Here is a 20,881-nt window from a genome sequence, read left to right on the forward strand (position 1 = left end):
TTTTTCATTTTCAAAATATATATTAATTTTTACTATTTTATTACCAAATTAAATACATTTTTTGAATCTAATTTAGATATCTAGACTAAATAAATTATCAACATTAAATATTTATGTAACAAATTTTATATTATAAATTTTCTTAAATTAAATTATTTTTACTTTACAATCAAATATACAATTTTTTTATCCAAAAGTTTGGAATAAAAACTTATCCCTCCCAGATTCAAGTTTGAAATCAAAACTTTTCCCTTCATTAACAATGTACATTTTTGGGAATGATCACATCCCATCATCTGCAGGGCGGGGAACATCAAATTTAAATTTCATATAGTTGGTTTATGGGCTGAGCTGCTAACTCCAACTAACCACTGATAGTAATGGCAAATGTTTATGGAAAAGAATATTGATAAGGGAACGGAAAGTTTGAACGGGTATAAACATATATTATTAACAACTTTTTTCTTATGAACTTTTTTCTTATCAACTTTCTTCTATCATTATAAACATTTATTTTTAACACACTTTTTTATCAAACTTTCTTCTATCATCATAAATGATCACTAAACATGGACATTAATCCATAGTCTTATACAACCCATCCCACAAAACTAAAACCAAAACAGAGGGAAAAAACTTGGACAATGTACCCTAATAATAACGAGGTGGAATTGTGGTCTTGCGTTTCTCTAAGCGTTTCACCTCTTTCATCAGCGCCGTTGCTTTTCCTGTTATATAAAGTGCTCTAGCTATGCTATTTTCATCAGACTGTTTCGCCCATTTACTAGTTCTTTCAACTATGATGAGCTTGGCTTTTGCAATGGAAGCATATATAATGTCTGCTAACGCCAATTGCAACTCCTCTAACAATTCCCGGGTATCAGCATTATAGTTGCGAGCAATACTTTTGCATAGCTTGTACACAGCATTTCCCCCTGCAACTTCCTTCCAGTCCATGGAATCATACGCTCCTCCGCTCTCCAAATCTCCACCCTCAGCCTTTGTCTTCTCCACCTTACTTTTTAGTCCAAGTCTATTAACCATGGCCGATATAATATCCAAACCCCTGGGATTATATACTTTCCTTTTACTTTGCTCTGCAAGCTCATCAATTGCTATAAATGAGCATTCAGATGTTGCATGAAAAATTCTTCTCGGGGGAAGAACCCCTTTATCCACACTTGTTTCCAGAGTAATGAAGAGTTCATCTGCGGCCTTACACGTGATGCGGTTATCTTCATGGGCATCAACAAAATCTAGTATTTCCCATGCTTGAGAGTATGCCTTTAGAGAATCCTTTACCTCTTTGGGAGGAAAATCATGAGAAGTATTACCAGAAGCGTCAGAGCATTCTGATGAATTACAGACTGGAGAGAGATGGATAATGATACTAATCAAGGAAACTGCTGTCATTTTCCAAGATGTTTTAGTGGCCTCTACAAACTGTTTCTCAACTTCTAAGGGCTTACAATCCTCAATAGAAGTCATCTGCCATAAGTACTTGAATCCTCCTGCAGCCTCTTTAGGATCGAAACTGCTAAGATCTAAACCATCTCTCTCCTTTCTACGTGCCAGCAAAGCAACCAACTCTTTACAACTAGTTTCCCCATCATGATTGCCATGTGTGATAAGATCCTTTGCTTTTGCAATGGACCTTTTATTAGCTATCCACAGGCTTTCTCGAGTCTCATCCAGCATCTCTAGGCCTTCCAAAACCTTTTAATAATTTGAGAACTTCTCGAATTCCTTTGCACTTTGCTTGGGCAGTATGCAACACAAACCGGACATGCATCTACTTTGAAAAAAGCTAACAGAGATGATCCAACATAGTTTGCTGAAGGATACCGTTAGCCATTGTACCATCATCATCAAATACAAGAACATCCTTGGGATCTGGTTTTTTGTTGTTTGCTTGACGACAAGCTTGTGAACTTCTGTATCAAGCCTTTCTTCAGGCAGAAGCTTCAGCTCTTTAGCCCTTATCAAATCTTTAATGTGCCTTGTCCAAAAATCTTCGACTTTACAAATGGTCCGCCAGGTCTCTGAATGCCATTTTAGGTAATATCCTGCAGCTATTCCAGATCTCCATGTCACGATTACCCAGCCTATGAGGATGAACGCAACTTGTAGAAAAGTCACTGCCAACTTCAACAGATTAAAGGTTCCATGTGTCTTAAGAGATGGACCACTCATAAACCATCCTATCATTGAACTCCCAATTAGAAGCCACAGCATGACTGCAGCAGAAGAGCTCAACGGTGACTTTGCAATTATAAATTCAGGAGTGTAAGCCCGAGCAACAATCCATGCTTTCAGCACTTTATCTTCAACATCACGCCACCTCCATTGCTTTACGTCAGCATCCCTTTCTGGCGGTAGAATCAAAGGAATCTTTTGAGAAAAAATAACCTGCTAGCAAGGAAATTTAAACAAAGAGACATTAGGGCTGGGTTTTGAATTCCAGAGTTTGGTATTTGGTATTTTCTATTAGAAAATCTATAAGTAAGCAATGTACGGATTAACTTGTAACTGATAGGCATTGTAACTACATTTTAGTCATTGTAACTATAGTGAACGAGTCAATTGCATTCATGGAGATCTTAATGATCCTAGGAAAGAAAACATCGTGCAAATCTTATTATAATAAAAAACAATATGCCATTTGGTATATTGAACAAAGACAATATCACACAGTAATGTGATTATTAGGTCTGAGAAAACTACTAGGGGAAATTCGTAAGCAACATGAAGCACCTCCATTAAGGAAATTCCATGTTATGGTCTTACAACATTTAATTTAACATTTGAATAATGTCAATTACATAATTTAAATAAAGATCTATCATGATCCTCTTGCAACCGCTCTGCTCTGACATTTAAAAGCTCAGTTCTCATTCCACACTAAAATAACCACACTGCTTTCTACCAATCTTTTTGCCACTCCCTATGGCCCTTTGAATTGTTTCTAGGGCTGAGATGAAGCCTACTATGGATGATGTGCTCACCCAAGAGGGAGGTTAGGGACTGGGTGACTCTCCTCTCTCTACCATCTTCTTTGCTTGACAATGGGTCTATCCCTGGCAACAGATCTGCTGACACCTTTCAAGCCACATTATCTTCTTATGTTGTGGCTACCATCCATAATCATTTAGCAGATGTTCATCTCCCACAAGATCTAAACTAGTTCTTCTCCCCTGTTCTCTATTCACCCCATTAGTTATTCTACGACTGGATATGATGGATAATGAACTGTTCTTCAGTAAGAATGTTCTGTTTTATAGGTTTCAAGATCTCTGGTTGTTCCTCCCTGATTTGTGAATGGATGGATCTCAAAACATTGGCTCCCTATTTTGGAGGATATAATAGAGATTTATCCCTAGCCTATGGGTTCTTTGTGGCGAATTTTTAATTCTTCAAAGGATAGAAAAACTATCCTAGACAAAAGAAATGAAATGGATAGATATGAAACACATTCCAAGAGCCCAAATAAAGAAGACTATTGAGAGATTGACAAAAAGAGAAGCTATGCCAAGATTTCTTCAAATTTCAAATTGGATAACTTACCTGGATGCCTAGGCTGGCGAAGTGGGCGCAGGCCAGGAGGAGGAGGAGGAGTACGAAGGAAATGGTTATTATGATTGCCGATCCAACGAAGGCATGCTCACTCGTAACCTTCCTTCCAGACCATATCACATTGTGAGTTTTTGCATGGAGATAGACTCTGTATAATTCAGAGCTCATTTGCAGGACGATTGTAATTCCCAAAGCGCTCAATTTGCCCCAAAACTCTATGGAGCCCCTGGCAGCCATACTTGGCATTAAGTATGCCATCACCACACACAACATGACTCGGCTACTATGGATCATCCACAAGTCATGCTTTAGCACATTGCCCGCCTTACCCAGTGCGTCCTTGGACAATGTACTCTGCCCACAAAGTAAGCTAAGCAGCTGGATAATAAAAGCACTAAGCACAAGGTAATGAGAAGGAACCCAATGGGCTTTCCTACTATATGCTTTCCATACATCCACTAAGATGGAGAATGTAAATATAACTACTACAGCCAGCAATACTGATATTCTTGCAAGGTCACCAATCTCCATGATTTAACAGACTTACAGCTAAACTCACTATCGTGCATGCAGCAAGTAAGTTTAAATAGACAGAATTACTTGGGAAACAAATAAACCTAAAATTCCAAGGACAAACGAATTTGTTGAAATACATTTAAAGTAATAGGATAAAGAGTTACTTGAAAACTAATTAAGGAAAAATTATGTTAGGAACATTATTTTTGTTCTTAATCGGCGATACATCGTATAATCCGTAGATGGAACAGAAGCCATATGACCCTATAACGTGAGGAGCGTATTGTTTTTCACAGTTGTTAGGATAGACAAATGGAATTTGAAAAAGCAGCAGCGTATTGAATGAAAGACTAAATGAAATGTTTTTGTTTGCCGACTGTTCTTCTTTCACAAGCGTATAATCATGTGGGCCACTGGTCGAAGATATTATTCTTACTTTATAATGTCGGTCAAGAAACTTAATTTTGCATTTCAAATAAATATGCTTATAGAGAATAATATGTAACACTCACAAAATGTTTACCAATTCAATAGTAATTTTTTTCGATGGTTTAAGAGGGTGGGTTTATGTTTTAACTTTAAAACATAAATTCATTTACTATGAAGAATGTTAAGGTAGTGAGTACACTTTTAGATGATAACTTCAAATTATTTTCTAAATATGTGGATTACATGAAAAAAAATATAAATGTGGAAAGAGTGTCTTACTCCTCTACTATTGGGAGTTTAATGTATGCGTTTTTATGCACAACACCTAACATCACTCTTACAATGGGAGTGGTCAATAGGTATATGAGCAATCCAAGAATAAATTATTAACAAATTATAAAATAGATTTTAAAATAATTGAAGGACACATCATGTTATGTTTTGAGATTTAGAGAAGAGGGTGTATAATTATAGGGATTTGTTGACTCTGACATGGCTAGTGAGTTAGATGAAAGACAATCAACTACTAAGCATGTGTATACTTTTTCAGGGGAAGTGATCAACTCAATTTCTAGATTGTAATCACTATAGGAGTTAAGGAGATTTTTTTAATTAAGTAGGGTTTTGCAAGGACCCAAAACCTTTTATAAGGCACAAAACAACCAAATCAAAAGTAGTTTTGAAATAACAAAATAGGGTGACCAACCAAAAAATAGCAGAGTTGGAATAGATTTGGAAATATCCAAGTTAGAATTTGGTCTTTGGGGCTATTTATCTAACAACATGACCTGAGAAGAAGAATCTTCTTCTTCTTTGTAAGATTCTTCTTCATAGATTGTACAATTGTCCAAGAAGAGACATCATCAAAATCCAAAATCCTTTGACATGGGAGGAGGTACAATTGTCGCTAGGTGAAAATGAATTGATAAGATGCCTTTATATAGGGTTCCCTGGGTAAATTACCGATTAGGCCGATCTCCAACGGTCAAGTATAGGCACAAGGACCAAATGTCATTGGGAAATTAGAGATCCTGCCCCATTTCAAATTGGGGCCAATTTAAGGGGGACCGGAACATTTTGAGGTGCCATAGTCTAGACCAAGATGCTCCACGTCCTGGTCCTCGAACAAACAAGACAAGTCAATCAACAAATAGGGAAGGGACCTCCATGATGGGACTGTTGAAAATATTATCATTGATGTCAACACAATCAGTTGTGTTTGTTCGGTTTCGCCATTGATATTAAATAAGAATTAGTTGACAAAGCATGATGGGCAAAGACCACTAAACATTGACGAAGTATTATTTAGAAGAGTTAGAAAAGAATACATGAGGCATACATATGATATGAAGAGAACGAATGATTCATGAGACTAGCGGGAGTGTGTAATATAAATAGATGAAATACATGATTACACAACGATAATAATACTGGGAGAATTTGATGAACATTAATAAAACAGTTATTTTCGATACATTGGCTAGTGTGTAAATATTCTAAGAAGACATTGAGAAGAGAATTAAGGAATGGTTTAGAGCGAAGACTTGTGGGTGTCGATTTTCCTAGCGATAAAGATTTCTATCGAGTTCATTCATTGCATAAAGTGAATAAGTTTTGAAGCCGTCCATTCACTAAAGTAATGACTATATTATATTTGGCATAGAGATGCGATGAATTTATGCTTTGATTATAACTTTCTGCCCTCGAGTATCATTTCTCAATATCCGACAACGTGGTGACATTTCACTGTTGGCACAAGTTAGAGAAACGTTCACATTATAGTGACCAATTCAATAAGATTCATATGAACGACAAACCCAAGAAGAAAGAAAAGATGATGCAGATGGGCATGATGAGCAATTCAAAAGGGAGTGCGATTTGGTTCAAATATACAAACAACACTAAGAGAAAGATGGAGCGCTTTCTATCAAAGGCAGAGATTCATTAATAATGTCAGCGACTATTCATTACAATGCAAAACAAGTCAGAAATTATTCATCGCTGTCCAGTTTGAAAAGATTCATTACATAGGACAACTCTTATGTATAAACAAATATAAACTTAACAACAACGTATAATGAAAGGATAAAATAATATGGTGATCGATTCATTAAGGAGAAATTAATTATTAAGTGGCAGATGGAATCAAGGAAAAGTTCTATAAGTGTGATTTCATAAGAGCCACGATGGATAGGATGTGACTAAAGACAATCATGATGTGGGTTCATCATTCAAGATGTGAGCTTAATGATTAATATTTTATTAACAATTAAATATAATTATCATAAGGCAGCGACTCAATGAAAGAATAGTCAAAGACTGAAAGGGAGCAAATAAATCAAGGCAGCGATTACAAATTTGTTTATTAATTCAAAAAGATATTGTTAAAATGCGTGATAATATGTTGACTTGAAAGGTGCAATATGAGTCGGATTGTGTGGTTAGGGTCAACAAAAATCATCATTATAAAGAGAAGGTGCTATTACAAAAGAAGTCACCTTGTTTTAAGACTGTGACTATCTTTGGAGATTCTTCAATGAAGAGACATATCCTTGATGAAAACGTAGATATACATATATTATTGGTGGTATGTAGTGATTCTTTCTTTTATTTATTAAACTCTTTATAATCAATATAATTATGGATTCTCCACATCCTTTAATTAAGAAAAAATATTTGATTCTTTCAAATTTTATTAATGTTATCTTGTATTTTATCACAATTATGAAGAATAAGATTTCTACTGCTTCTAATATTAAGTTTTGTATCCCTTTCCAGTGCCAAAAGTAGTCAAATAATTCCAACAATAATATGAGAGCTTTCATTTTTTAACAATTCCTAGTGAAATATCACATGAAAAGATTCGTAGAATACTAAAACCTTTATTTCTCACAAATAGATACTAAACATTTCAAATTCATAGCATATCTAATATGCAACTCTTGAGTATGGATCAATACAAAGGCTTTGTTGAAAGCACAAAGACAATAGTCTTCCCCATTCTAGAATTTTCTTGGAAAATAACATCCATACCAAGGTTGGATTGACAAATGTGTTCATGTTTCACTTCTAAAGGATTCTCTCTTGCATCCAACACTCTAAACACCCAATTGTTTCTAGCTTCTAACTTCTTTGGATGCAATGGTTTAGTCCTTGAAACATTTATATACCTAAAATCTTGGTTCTCTTAATGTGAGGTTGATTAGATCTATGAGGATGCACTCTAAAGGCATTAAAAAATAATGAGATGTGAGTGTATACTTCCTATCTATTATACTTATTGCACATAAAAAAAAAATCATACTCCTATGCTAGATTTCACCTATGCCTATCCTACAAAGTACATCTCGCAAGCTTTCATTTTCTTGGGTCATCCTATGAGTGATTTAAACCCCATCTATCTTCTTGACACAATATTTTGAATTTAGAATACTTGGAATAATATTACATGTTTCAATCATATTTCTTTAATAATACATATGCAAATTTATAGGAACTGGATCTCTTATATCATAGGAGAGATACTATAACAGCTCCCTTTATATATATTAGTTGTTTTAACTTCTAATAACTCAAATCGTTATTGAAATTTGTACAAAAAATTATAACAACATTAAACTAACCTATATACATGATATTCAAATCAAACTTACACCCATATAAGGACTAATTATTAACAAGATAGAGAGGTAAAAAGAGTTAGAGACGTAGAGAATAAGGTAGAGGTAGTTAGAGATGTGTTGGTAAGAGTGAGAGAGAGGGGGGAGAGAGGGAGATTTAGGTAGAGAGATATGTGATAAAAAGAGTGGAGAATCTAGGAGGGAAGGAGAGAGACAAAGAGAGTTCAAGAGGTAGAGAGGAAAAGAGTTAGAGAGATAGCTGGAGATGGAGAGAGATAGAGGTGAGAAAAAAAGTAGAGATGGAAGGATGGAGGGAGAGAATGGTAAGGAGGGAAATAGAGAGATTTTGGTAGAGATAGAGATAAGTGATAAAAATGGTAGAAAGAGAAGGAGGAAAAGAAGGGGAGATAGGGAAAAAGAGATAGACAGAGGTGAGAAAATGAGTAGAGAGAAGAGTGAGGGAGTGAGTGATATTTAGGGAGGGAGAGAAATAAAGAGAGATAGAAAAAGATAGAGAGATTTAGAGAGAAAGAGGAAGAGACGGAGGGAGAGATAGAGATGATAAAAAGAGTAGAGAGGGAAGGATAGAGGAAGGTAGTAGAGATAAAGAGAGTTAGTGAGGTAGGGAGGTAGAGAGAGGAAGGGAGAGAGGGGTTTGGTAAGAGTCAGAGAGAGGGGACTCAAAGGGAGGGATTCATACTGAGAGAGAGAGAGAGAGAGAGATTTTTGTTTTATAAAATATCATATTTTGTGTTTCATCATTTTTGTGGATTTAATGTTCCCCAAAATGATCTCATATTATGTGGAACATCAAATGTGGTCTCATTTTACGCTTCACAAAATGTGTGCATGTTGTGTTGAAAAAATTTCTCTTCCTTTTTTATTTGTAAAAAGGTTTGGATAATGAATCTAAAAACTTGGATTGTTTATTTACCTCCATTTGGCATTCATTCTCATTTATCAACTTGCATGTCATTAGGTTTATACATTATATAATTTTATTTTATTTTGTATTAAGTATCATAGAATTACAAAGCTCATTCATTGGAGTATCCACGTTACAAACTTATTACAAATACCAGCTCCTTTTGAGCAAACTTATTACAAATACTAGCTCCTTTCGAGCACAAAACTAGAAACAACAATTGGAAGACCAAGGGTCACAACTTAGAAATCCACTTTAAACAATGAAACACATACAACCAATGGAAGACCAAGAGTCACAACTTAGAATTCTACACAAAGGTGTCCCTCATGGGAGTTGAACTTGGGTCTCCACATTGAGAACTCAATGCTTTAACCAACTAAGCTCAACCCCTTGGACTATTATATAATTTTATTTAATAAAATTACTACAAAAATATCACACATCTTCTTAGCTTTCTAACCATTTAATTTTTTTTAAATTTGAACTACATTAATCTATTTATTTTTTATTTTATTACTAATGTTACCATATTTCTTAGAGACCCATGTGTTTACTTTTTTAATAACTTTTGATCTAATTGTAAAAATTTAGAAAAAAGCTATCTAATATTATTCTACACTTCATTATTTACACATCAAGAAAAATTACACTCTACACTATTTTTGTGCAAGTTATGTGACACACACACTCAATGGTGTGATTTTCAGGATGCATCCACTTTGAAAAATTATATAAAAACAAATACTGAATAAAAAATACAAAAAAATATATAAAACTTATAGTACTCACTCTTAACTATATTTCTACCAATGGGTTTTCAAAATATTAAATGCAAATAAAAAATTTCAAGGCATGCACACCTAATGCGCTATATTATGTTTTACAGAAAAAATAAGAACACGTTTGTGTGCCCAAAACATTCGATCCTCTTCATCTATCTATTTTTGAAAAAAATTAGTGTTTAGAAACTAGATTCAAAGTACTTAAATTCTTTTCTATTGGAATCTTCAAAATTTAATTGCATGAATCTCAAATTACTCCTCCAAGTTCAAGTTTGGCTAATATCGGATTTTTAAAAAGTGGTCACTTTTGACCCCCTTTTTTTGCATCGCCTTGGTGCACATACCCTTTAGTTTGACATTATTAGTATAAAAAACTACTTGTACAGTGTTTCAATTTGGAATTTTAAGGTTTCAATATAGTTTTTTAAGGTTTCAATTTGAATTTTTAGGGTTTCTAATTCAACTTTTATATCTAAAAATTTCTCATAAATGGATTTTTAAAATATCAATAAAAAATGGTAGACATGGATGGAACTTGCACACATTTGTTTGAACCATGTAGTGCAATGCATGGAAAAATATGTACCTACAGACTCATCTCAACCTATCACGTTTCTTAAATCTTTTCAACATGTGTAAGTAATGGTCAGTTGCACTATGCATTCAAAGAATCAATGCTCTTATGAAATATGAAAGTGAAATTACTTCTATTACAATTTTATTACAATAATATAATACCTCTTTTTGGAGGTGTTATTTTATTATTAATAATTAGTAAAATAATTCATTTGAATGAAAGTGACCTTTGTTTGAAGGTATTTATAGAAGGGCCTTTAAATAGAGATACCTCATTTGAATGCTCTTCATATTTCTTAGCCCCCTCTAAAGTGAAAAACCTAATTTCCCATGTTTGGGACTCACTATTGTAGGATGACCCCAAACAATTATTTTACTTTACCATGTATCCTTATACTATTTGACATGCACATCAAAGAGGTAGAAAAATATAATGGTGAAATCACACGCACATTACCATTTTCCCTTTATATCTTGGGTTCAATTAAGTAAAGTGACCTCTAATAAATAGAAAGTCTACTCAGTAAAGTATCCTCTAATAAATAGAAAGTTTACTATGAGTGCGATATTCTTGTTTAAAACTATATCATGACCCAATCATATCTTGATTCCATCATCACTAATCCCGAAGAACCAATTCTCAACCAAACATTTATCATTCTCCAGCTTAGTTCAATTCTATGGGTACATAATAAATCCTTTCCCAACAAGTTCAAAATACTTTCTCTTTACACCATCCAACTTTAAACATAAATATAGCAATTTGAGGCATACCTACAAGAATAATCAACTTCATAATAGTTCTAATTTAGAAATTATAATTCAAATCTATGCACCACATTTAATTCCACACTCATGGAAGTGGACTAGATAGTTATACAATGAATTTTTAGTTTCAAATCTATTTGTTTAATATATCTTAATTTATTTAGCATCATAACAAATTAATCTTCAACATTATCAAAATATTACTCTATCTAAATTTCAAGCTAAATATTGCATTTGAGTTAAAGGCTATAATTCAAACCTATATTTATTATTTTCAACCTAATCTTTTATCCTTAATCTTTTATGGTTGCTTCATCATTTCCTTGTAAGAAACATATTTATTCTATAATAATTTTTAAATATAATAATAATAATAATTTTGTTTAATTATTAAAAAATTTAATATTAAATAATATTTTATAATTATTTGAATTATCTAAAATTTATCATACTAAAAGATTAAATTGAAAATAAAGCATGTCAAATACATATAAACCTCATCCTACTAAATTAGAATTTAAATTAAATAATTATAAATTTAATAGATGATATGATTGAAAATGTATAAATTTTATTTTACTGATTTAAAACATAGTATCAAATACTTATCAATTTAAATTGGGGAGAGGACCTAGTAGTTGAGAATCTTAATTCCGCACCTCTCAAAATCTTATGTGATAATTTCAAATCACTCTCAAATTTTTATAGCATATATGGCAATTCACTTGTTTATAGCTAAGGTTTCAATGCAACATCAACATATTTTTTATTGAGGTTTTGCAAAAGACCACAGAAAAGTTAGACTGATAGTTGTGCAAAAAATCATATTTTATCAATGTGCTAATGTGGCATCACACGATTTGTTGCTTTTTGTAGTTAAAAAATATGTTTCGTTCAATTATGAATACTCATGATCAACACTAGCAATTCCTTAAAATCATAATTATTAATGTTATCTTATTAAAAATGTTGAACATTAAATCAAAAAATCCTATCATAACTATTCAAACATGATCAACTACTAGGGTAAGTGTACCAGTAGTCGTTATAGCTAACTTTGTGCACCAACATATCCTACACAGTACATCGGATTTCAACAATTTATTTTTGTTGTCTCTGTTTGCCACTTAACAACTTATAGCTATCATTTTGGCTTCTGGGTAGTAACAACACACATTATGGGATCTGCTATGCACACACGGGTCAAAAAGTGGTCATTTCAAAGTGTCGTCTAATACCTACTTAAAATACCCCAAAAATTGTGCACTGCAACCACCTCAAAAATTGTCAATACTAATGCACAAATGCGCTATGGGTACCAATAAAGTTGCAGTTAAAGTACAAATTCTAACTACTTAAGAATACAAGTGGACAGCTATTGATATATGTGAAATTTATTATTAAACTTTTAGATATTATTTTTTGGTTTCATTATAATTAATAACTGAAAGATTAAATGAACAAAGAGCAAAGGACCTTTAGATCTTTTCCTATAAATTAAAACAAACCATTTGTAACATGCTTGAAATCAATGTAAAGATGAAACAGTTTCGATAGCATTAATGTAAGGGACAAATGAAATCCTGGTCAATTTCCAAAGCATTCATGGTGGGCGGAAGAAGGCAAATCTCAAATTCCACACTTCCTCCACCTTCACGACCAGGAAAAGCAGACACCATTCCATCAAAATGATTGTTCGTCCCACACCTGAGAGCCACAGGCCCTCCCCACCCAAAATCATTCTCATAAATCTCAAACCGCGGAGAACTCCCCACCATCAAAACGTTTTTCACAAGCTCTTCAAACTTATAAACAACCGGCTCTTTAACCCACTTACCAATCGATTCTCTAATAGCCCCGTCCCTTTGACCGCCAATCAAACTGTTAAGCAAACCGGTCGGGAAAGACAGAGGCAAACGGTTAAGCTCCCCGGCGGTAGAGGTCACGAATATGGCCTGAACAGCATTGCCAAAGTAGGATTCCGGCAGTGGAGGAAATAATCGGGGCCGGCAATTGACGGAAAGTTGAAATGTCGCGGTCTCGTCCGGGCCAAGCCCCCGGGCCCGTGTGACCGCCTGCCACAAGTGACCGCACAGCGCCTGGAAGGAAGAGACTGTGACGGGTGAATCCCGGTTGGCCCGTTCCTTTAAGCGTTTGATCGTATGGGCGCTGAAATGGAACATTTTTACGCGCAGTAGAGGCGGGCAAAACCGTGGGATTTGGCCGTTCGGGTCAAGCCCTAGCCTAACCGAAGATCCGTCGCGGTCTAGCAGATAGCGGTTGTAGGTGGGATTAGCAGAGATTTTGGTCTCGTTTGTTCTACAGAGTTCAGCCCATGAGTTAAAGAAATTCCAGAAGGAAGTTCCGTCGGCTACGGCGTGGTTGACCGTGCAACACACCGAAACCCCGTCTTTCAGCTGTGTTACCTGCAAATATTTGTTTTGATGAATCAGTTTCTAAATTATTATTTATAAAATAATATCTATATGTAAGCTTGTGGATTAAACTCTGTATAATTTTTATTCTGAAGAATCACTAAGAGTGATTGGAAATGTTGAACAAAAATATGTACATAGCTTAATTTACAAGCTTACATAAACTCTGTCATGGACTGTGGAAAACAAATTCTTAACTATCAATTAAATAATAATACAGTTACCAAAAAAATAGATAGAAATAGGTCACAATTCTAAAATATAGGAGACATCAGAACATAAATGATCAGAACATAGGGCTATTAGACAAAAAAAACAGTCATAAAAGGGGTAGAGGAGGATCCCAATAATTCGATTTATATCATATATTTTTAGAGAAGGTCTTCAAAATATAGATGAGAAAAGCAAAAACTATGGGATTAAGAAACTATTCAAATTTTGGTTGGGATTTTAGTAATTGGGGTGATACTTCATGGGTGTGAAATTTGGGCTAGTAGTACTTCTGACATCAAATGGACACAAATAGAGAAAATTCAAAAGCACTCGATTACAAGAAAATTCAAACTAAAGACATCAATTCCCTAGGAGATTCTTCTGGTTGAAACAGGTGCAATTCCTATTTAAGTCGTCGTTGTGGTGTCTTTTGAGATAACCAAAAAATTAGAGCAGATGGAAACATATAGTTGGCCCAATGTCATTTTTAAAAACATCTTAAGTGAAAGAAAGAATATGGATGAAATAAACTTGAAGTAGATGAGCAAATGACACATTTATTTGAATGCATGTCCTAATAATAGTAAAGAAATAAAGACTTATGTGGTTGAGAAGTTTTGCAAGGATATGTGGACTAAGGCAGATGAGATAAAGAAATATCATCTTCAAGAATTTAATCCCAACATGGACCATCAACAAAAAGATTTTATAGAGGTCAATATCTCTTGGAGGTCAAAGATTCGCATTGTCCAATTCAAGACTAACTTACATCATCTTTGATGTACAACAAGGAGGTCGAAAAGACCAAAAGAGATTTGCGTAGAGAGAGTGTATATTTGTACAAGAAGAACCATAGAAACGAAAAAGAACTTTATTTTAGAATGCAAATCTTACAATAACATCAGAAACATCTAGATAAATGATTTAATAGCAGTCTTTTTTCAGATTTACTTAGCGAATATTAGATCAAAAGAATGAGAAGACTCATTATCAACTGAACAGTAGAAGATCAACACTCCACAATACAAATACATCAGAATTTATTGTCCCATAGACTTTCTTTAACCTCGTAAACATTTATTAAACTATATTCTATCAACAGAACCCGAAATTTACCTATACTACAAGCAAGGGAAGGTGATGGCCTTCCAAATTGACGGCGCCATGGAGAGCAAATAGTTCTTTGACAGCTGTCATAACGTCTGGTGTGATCAGTGTTGATAAGTGATGCTGCTCTAGCATGCAGCTCCATGCAACTCCAGTTTGGACATGAAGCTATCCATTCATCACCATGCATAAGCTATTTTTAGTTAATAGTTTTTTTGTTTATTCATGCAAATAAAGCATGTACTCCAACATGCATGAATCCTTAGGACTATTTTTAGTTTTGCTTTTTGCATGAGTTTGTTTTTAGTAAATAAAGCATGTTGTGCATGCACTTATTGTATTCTTAATTTAGGGAGTAGTTTGCTTTTTTTAGTTTGAGAGCCTTAGTAGCTTTCCATGCAAAGCTAGGAATATATTTAGAACTGCAGTTATTATTTATTCTTCTAGACTGCAAATTCTTTATATATACAGCCTCTATGTAATTTTTTAATTAAAAGCTTCAATAAAGATATTGGTGTTTTTCTTCTTTTTGTTGTTATTGTTTGCTAATCAGTTGGTTCAGAGAGGATAGGTTAGGTTCAAAATTCTACAAGTGGTATCAAAGTAGGTAAAATTGTTTTGGGTTAAAGTTTTATTGTTGGAATTTCGCCAAAGTTAATCATGTCGAATTCTAACCATATGCCCATTCCAGAATTTGATGGGAATGATTATGATTATTGGTGCATTAAGATGCTGACCTTTTTGATTGGAAAAGATTTGTGGGAGATTATTGAATCAGGTTATGAAGAGCCAACTGATTGGAATGCCCTTACAGCCAATGAAAAAACAGCAAGAAAGGAAGCAAGGAAAAAGAATGCTCAAGCTTTGTTTCACATTCAGATAGCTCTTGATAAGAGCTTATCCAAGAATATCAGGAGCAACAACTGCCAAAGATGCCTGGAAGACTCTACAAGAAGCTTACCAGGGTAGTGATCAGGTTAAAGTGGTCAAGCTTCAGACATTGAAGCGAGAGTTTGAGAATTTGAAGATGCAAGAAGCTGAAAGTATAAGTGATTATTGTGTCAGAGTCAAAGATGTAGTCAATAAAATGGCTAGACTTGGAGAAATTGTAAGCAATGAAGTTTTGATTAAAAAGGTGTTGAGATCTTTGACACCCAGATGGAATCATGTAGCAATAATCATAGAAGAAAGCAAGGATTTGACAAAACTACAGTTTGATCAACTGGTTGGATCCTTGATGTCTCATGAAGAAAGATTGAAAGATTCTTTTGAAGGTGTAGAGAAAGCATTTTCCTCTAAATTGCTATTCACAAAAAATGAAGATGCAAGCAGCAGTAGTGCCAAAATCAATCAAGGCCAAGGTAAAGGGCAAAGCCAAAATTCTTCAAGAGGTAGAGGAAGAGGTGGCTCACGAGGAAGTGGTGGTTTCAGAGGAAGAGGTAGAGGCAGATTTGATAAGAGAAATGTTCAATGTTACCATTGTAATAGGTATGGCCACTTTGAAAGAGAATGCAGATTGAAAGAAGGTAAAAGTGCTAACTATGCTCAAGAAAGTAGTGACAATCCTCCTGATCACTTATTTTTATCTTATGCCAAGGGTGAAAATACTAGTAAAGATGTTTGGTACCTAGATTCTGGATGCTCTAACCATATGACAGGGAATGAGAAGTTGTTCTCAACAAAGGATGGAAGTTTCAAATCCAAGATCCAGCTTGGTGATGATAAATCATTGGAGGTTGCTGCCAAAGGAGCTATGGAGGTCCAAACAAAAGAAGGTATAAAGAGTATTCATGATATTTATTATACTCCACAATTGAAGCACAATTTGTTAAGTGTTGGGCAGCTATGTGAGAAAAATTATAAAGTAGTCTTTGAGAATAAGACTTGTACTATCTATGATAAGAATAAGGATAATAGGGTGATCACTGTTGTTCCTATGACAAGAAATAGGATGTTCCCCTTGAGGTTTGGTGAACATAACAACAGTTTGGCAAATATGGCTTATGAGGATTCAAGTTGGTTATGGCATCTCAGGTATGGGCATTTAAATTTTCATAGTTTGAAGTTTCTAACCTCACATGCATTAGTTTCTGGTTTGCCCAAGGTTGAGGAACACAAGGAGGTTTGTGAAGGTTGTGCTAAAGGAAAGCATCCAAGAGAAAAGTTTCCAAAGGGCAATGCATGGAGGGCTCATCACCCACTTCAGCTTGTTCATTCAGATATATGTGGTCCTATGCAGACTAAGAGTTTGGGTAAGTCATCATATTTCATCACTTTTATTGATGATTACTCACGAAATTGTTGGGTATATTTTTTGAAGGCCAAAGATGAAGCCTTTGATACATTCAAGAAGTTTAAAGCCCTTGTAGAAAATGAGAATGGGTGCAAGATCAAATGTTTAAGGACTGATCGTGGAGGAGAGTTTTGCTCAAAGGCTTTCCAAAGTTATTGTGATTTTAATGGCATCAAGAGGCAACTTACTACTGCATACACACCTCAACAAAATGGAGTAGCTGAAAGGAAGAATCGTACTGTGGTTGAAATGGCAAGGTGCATGTTACAAACCAAGGGATTGAGCAATTCTTATTGGGGAGATGGAGTTGCTACAACGGTGTACATCCTCAACCGTAGCCCCACCAGTGCACCAGAAAAGATGACTCCTTATGAAGCTTGGTATGGTAAAAGGCCTAATGTTAATCATTTCAAAGTTTTTGGTTGTTTGGCTTATGTGCATGTACCAGATCAGAATAGACAGAAGTTAGATGCAAAGAGTGAGTCATGTATTTTTATTGGGTATAGTGAGAAAAGCAAGGCTTATAGATTGTATAATCCCCTCACTAACAAGCTTATTGTCTCAAGAGATGTGATTTTTGATGAAGGAGGAGTTTATGGTCATAAAAAAGGCCATGTTGAGAAGCCAAAATCTATTTTGAATGATGATATAATTGCTGATATTGATCATGAGCAGCCATCTAATGTTTCTATATCCAGTGGTTTAACTCCACCAAGCAATCCTTCATCAAGTACTTTAGTACCAAGTTCAAGTCCAGCTTCTTCTCCAAGTTCTACAAGGAAAGTAAGGAGATTGAGTGATATCTACCAAAAGAGTGGAAATCAAGTACATGAAGAAAACCCAATAGGTGAGACAGTGAATTTTCCTTTATTAGCCAAGGCTGATTTTGAACCATCATGTTTTGAAGATGCGTGTACTAATGAAGTTTGGGTGAAAGCCATGGAAGAAGAGATGGATTCCATTCACAGGAATGACACTTGGGAGTTAACAGAACTTCCACATGACAAAAAAAGGATTGGCACCAAATGGGTCTACAAGACCAAATTTAACAGTGATGGGAGTGTTAAAAGACACAAGGCAAGATTAGTTGCTAAAGGCTTCACACAAAAATATGGAATTGACTATGAAGAGACATTTGCACCAGTAGCAAGACAAGAGACCATACGAATGCTGATTTCATTAGCAGCTCAGAAGAAGTGGAGCATACATAATATGGACGTGAAAAGTGCCTTCTTGAATGGGTACTTAGAAGAGGAAGTATATGTGGAGCAGCCACAAGGTTTTGAAGTGGAAGGAAAAGATAATTATGTCTACAAGTTGAAGAAGGCTTTGTATGGCCTCAAGCAAGCACCAAGAGCGTGGTATGCCAGGATTGATAGATACTTTCAGAAGAATGGCTTCCAGAGAAGTAAGAGTGATCCTACCCTATACTACAAACAAGAAGGTACTGATATTCTCATCATAAGTTTGTATGTTGATGATCTTTTGTATATGGGTAGTAGTTCTAAGATGAAAGATGAATTCAAAGCTGCTATGATGAAAGAATTTGAGATAAAAGATCTTGGTCTAATGAAATATTTTCTAGGAATGGAGGTTTATCAAAGTAAGGATGAGATTTTCATTTGTCAAACAAAGTATGCACAGGATATGCTGAAGAAATTTAATATGACTGATTGTAACCCTGCCTCCACTCCAAGTACTCATGGAGATTTGTTATGTAGAGATGATGGTGCTGATTTAGTTGATGAGACAACTTACAGAAGTATTGTGGGGAGCTTGATGTTTCTAACCCACACGAGGCTAGATATTGCTTATTCAGTTTCACTTGTTTCAAGGTATATGACAAATCCATCTAAAATACATATGAAGGCAGCCAAGAGGATTTTGAGGTATGTGAAAGGGAATTCAAGTTTTGGTATTCATTACTACTCTTCTGAAAAGTTCAATCTTGTAGGCTTTAGTGATTCAGATTGGGGAGGTAGTATGGATGACCGTAAATCTACATCCGGAAATTGTTTTTCTTTTGGTTCTGGTTTGATTACATGGAGCTCAAAAAAACAAAGTATTGTTGCCCTCTCATCTACAGAAGCAGAGTATGTTGCAATTACCTCAGCAGGTACACAAGCCCTTTGGCTCATAAAAGTTTTGGAAGAAATTGGAGAAAAACAAATTCAGCCTATAGTAATTTATTGTGACAATGTGAGTGCCATCAAGTTAGCTAAGAATCCAGTTCATCACAGCAGAACAAAGCATTTTGATTTGAAATATCACTTCATACGAGATTTGGTGCAAAAGAAGGATGTCGAATTGAAGCACATCAACACCCAGGATCAACTAGCAGATATATTCACCAAAGCGGTTGCGAAAGCTCAGTTTATAGCACTACGAGATAAGATTGTCAGCCCTCTCAGCATCAAGGGGGAGTATGTTGATAAGTGATGATGCTCTAGCATGCAGCTCCATGCAACTCCAGTTTGGACATGAAGCTATCCATTCATCACCATGCATAAGCTATTTTTAGTTAATAGTTTTTTTGTTTATTCATGCAAATAAAGCATATACTCCAGCATGCATGAATCCTTAAGACTATTTTTAGTTTTGCTTTTTGCATGAGTTTGTTTTTAGTAAATAAAGCATGTTGTGCATGCACTTATTGTATTCTTAATTTAGGGAGTAGTTTGCTTTTTTTAGTTTGAGAGCCTTAGTAGCTTTCCATGCAAAGCTAGGAATATATTTAGAACTGCAGTTATTATTTATTCTTCTAGACTGCAAATTCTTTATATATACAGCCTCTATGTAATTTTTTAATTAAAAGCTTCAATAAAGATATTGGTGTTTTTCTTCTTTTTGCTGTTATTGTTTGCTAATCAGTTGGTTCAGAGAGGATAGGTCAGGTTCAAAATTCTACAATCAGATCCGCAATGCTTAGCTCTCCTGCCATAGCTTCGATGAAATCTACGTCCGAGTCGTTACAGAGGATGTAAATACCTCCATCAACAGGACTGGTTGTTAACCGCCTGGCCAAGGGATAAAACTTTACGAGCATACGAGAAAGCGTTTCTGCAAGGAGGTCTACTTGAGAGGAGAAGTTGCTGCCGGGTATTTGATAGAGGAGGCCTTGTTGAATATATTGAGCGAACATCATTTGTAAATCTAAGGGCAACAGTTTAATCTGTTGGGGTTCAGATGGAGTGGCTGGAGATACAGTACGCTTTCTATTCACACGAATCATTCTGCCGTCTTAGAAATAATCAGGTACTCCACTGAAAATTATATAACCTTCCCGGTGAGCAGGCAAGTGGGTTTATTTTTTATATTACTAAAGTTCATTATTATTTGTTATATTTAAATTCGATTATCAATGGGTTCCAGGCGAATCTCCAAGGATGAGCATCGAATAATTATTAAAATAAAAATATTAGAAAGTTATGTGAAACCTTTTTATTCATATGCTGGAGGCAAAGATACCTTCCTTGTCCTTCTGGATGGAGAATTGACAGGTAACGTGTGTTTGTCCAAACAATACAGATTCTAGTTTTGATGCCTTACTAGTCTTGCTTGTCTTTTTTGGAGAGGAATTTCACGTTACACCTGTCCCTGTGTAAAACTCATCTATTAGGTTTGGATTTTTTTTATAAAAT

The 20,881-nt window shown here is 34.8% G+C and overlaps 2 protein-coding genes across 3 annotated transcripts; both read right to left on the minus strand.

Annotated features, from left to right (window-relative positions):
• Positions 1-225: 225 nt before the first annotated feature.
• LOC131069310 (uncharacterized) lies at positions 226-4,142 on the minus strand. 2 transcript variants are annotated; one of them, XM_059209506.1, is made up of 2 exons: positions 3,565-4,142; positions 226-2,409 (listed from the first exon to the last, which is right to left on the minus strand). In XM_059209506.1, the coding sequence occupies exons 1-2, from the start codon at positions 4,102-4,104 to the stop codon at positions 1,720-1,722; spliced, it is 1,230 nt and encodes a 409-aa protein (XP_059065489.1). In that variant the 5' UTR covers positions 4,105-4,142; the 3' UTR covers positions 226-1,719. The 2 variants fall into 2 exon arrangements, with proteins under 2 accessions (XP_059065489.1, XP_057860659.2); XM_058004676.2 differs by having other exon boundaries at positions 3,565-4,141.
• Positions 4,143-12,751: 8,609 nt separating this feature from the next.
• LOC131069256 (BAHD acyltransferase DCR-like) lies at positions 12,752-20,472 on the minus strand. Its single transcript, XM_058004620.2, has 2 exons — positions 20,149-20,472; positions 12,752-13,618 (listed from the first exon to the last, which is right to left on the minus strand). The coding sequence occupies exons 1-2, from the start codon at positions 20,470-20,472 to the stop codon at positions 12,752-12,754; spliced, it is 1,191 nt and encodes a 396-aa protein (XP_057860603.2).
• Between the last annotated feature and the right edge of the window lie 409 nt (positions 20,473-20,881).

This window comes from Cryptomeria japonica, chromosome 8, assembly GCF_030272615.1.
Source record: "Cryptomeria japonica chromosome 8, Sugi_1.0, whole genome shotgun sequence".
In the NCBI taxonomy this organism is placed as follows: domain Eukaryota; kingdom Viridiplantae; phylum Streptophyta; class Pinopsida; order Cupressales; family Cupressaceae; genus Cryptomeria; species Cryptomeria japonica.

What these genes read in the sequence shown, in the direction of transcription:
- LOC131069310 (XM_059209506.1), bottom strand. Translation starts at nt 4,104, where the DNA reads ATGGAGATTGGTGACCTTGCAAGAATATCAGTATTGCTGGCTGTAGTA. An exon ending in TCGCCAGCCTAGGCATCCAG is followed by an intron (nt 2,410 to 3,564) that starts GTAAGTTATCCA and finishes CCTTGCTAGCAG; the next exon opens with GTTATTTTTTCTCAAAAGAT.
- LOC131069256 (XM_058004620.2), bottom strand. Translation starts at nt 20,472, where the DNA reads ATGATTCGTGTGAATAGAAAGCGTACTGTATCTCCAGCCACTCCATCT. An exon ending in TAAGCATTGCGGATCTGATT is followed by an intron (nt 13,619 to 20,148) that starts GTAGAATTTTGA and finishes AAATATTTGCAG; the next exon opens with GTAACACAGCTGAAAGACGG.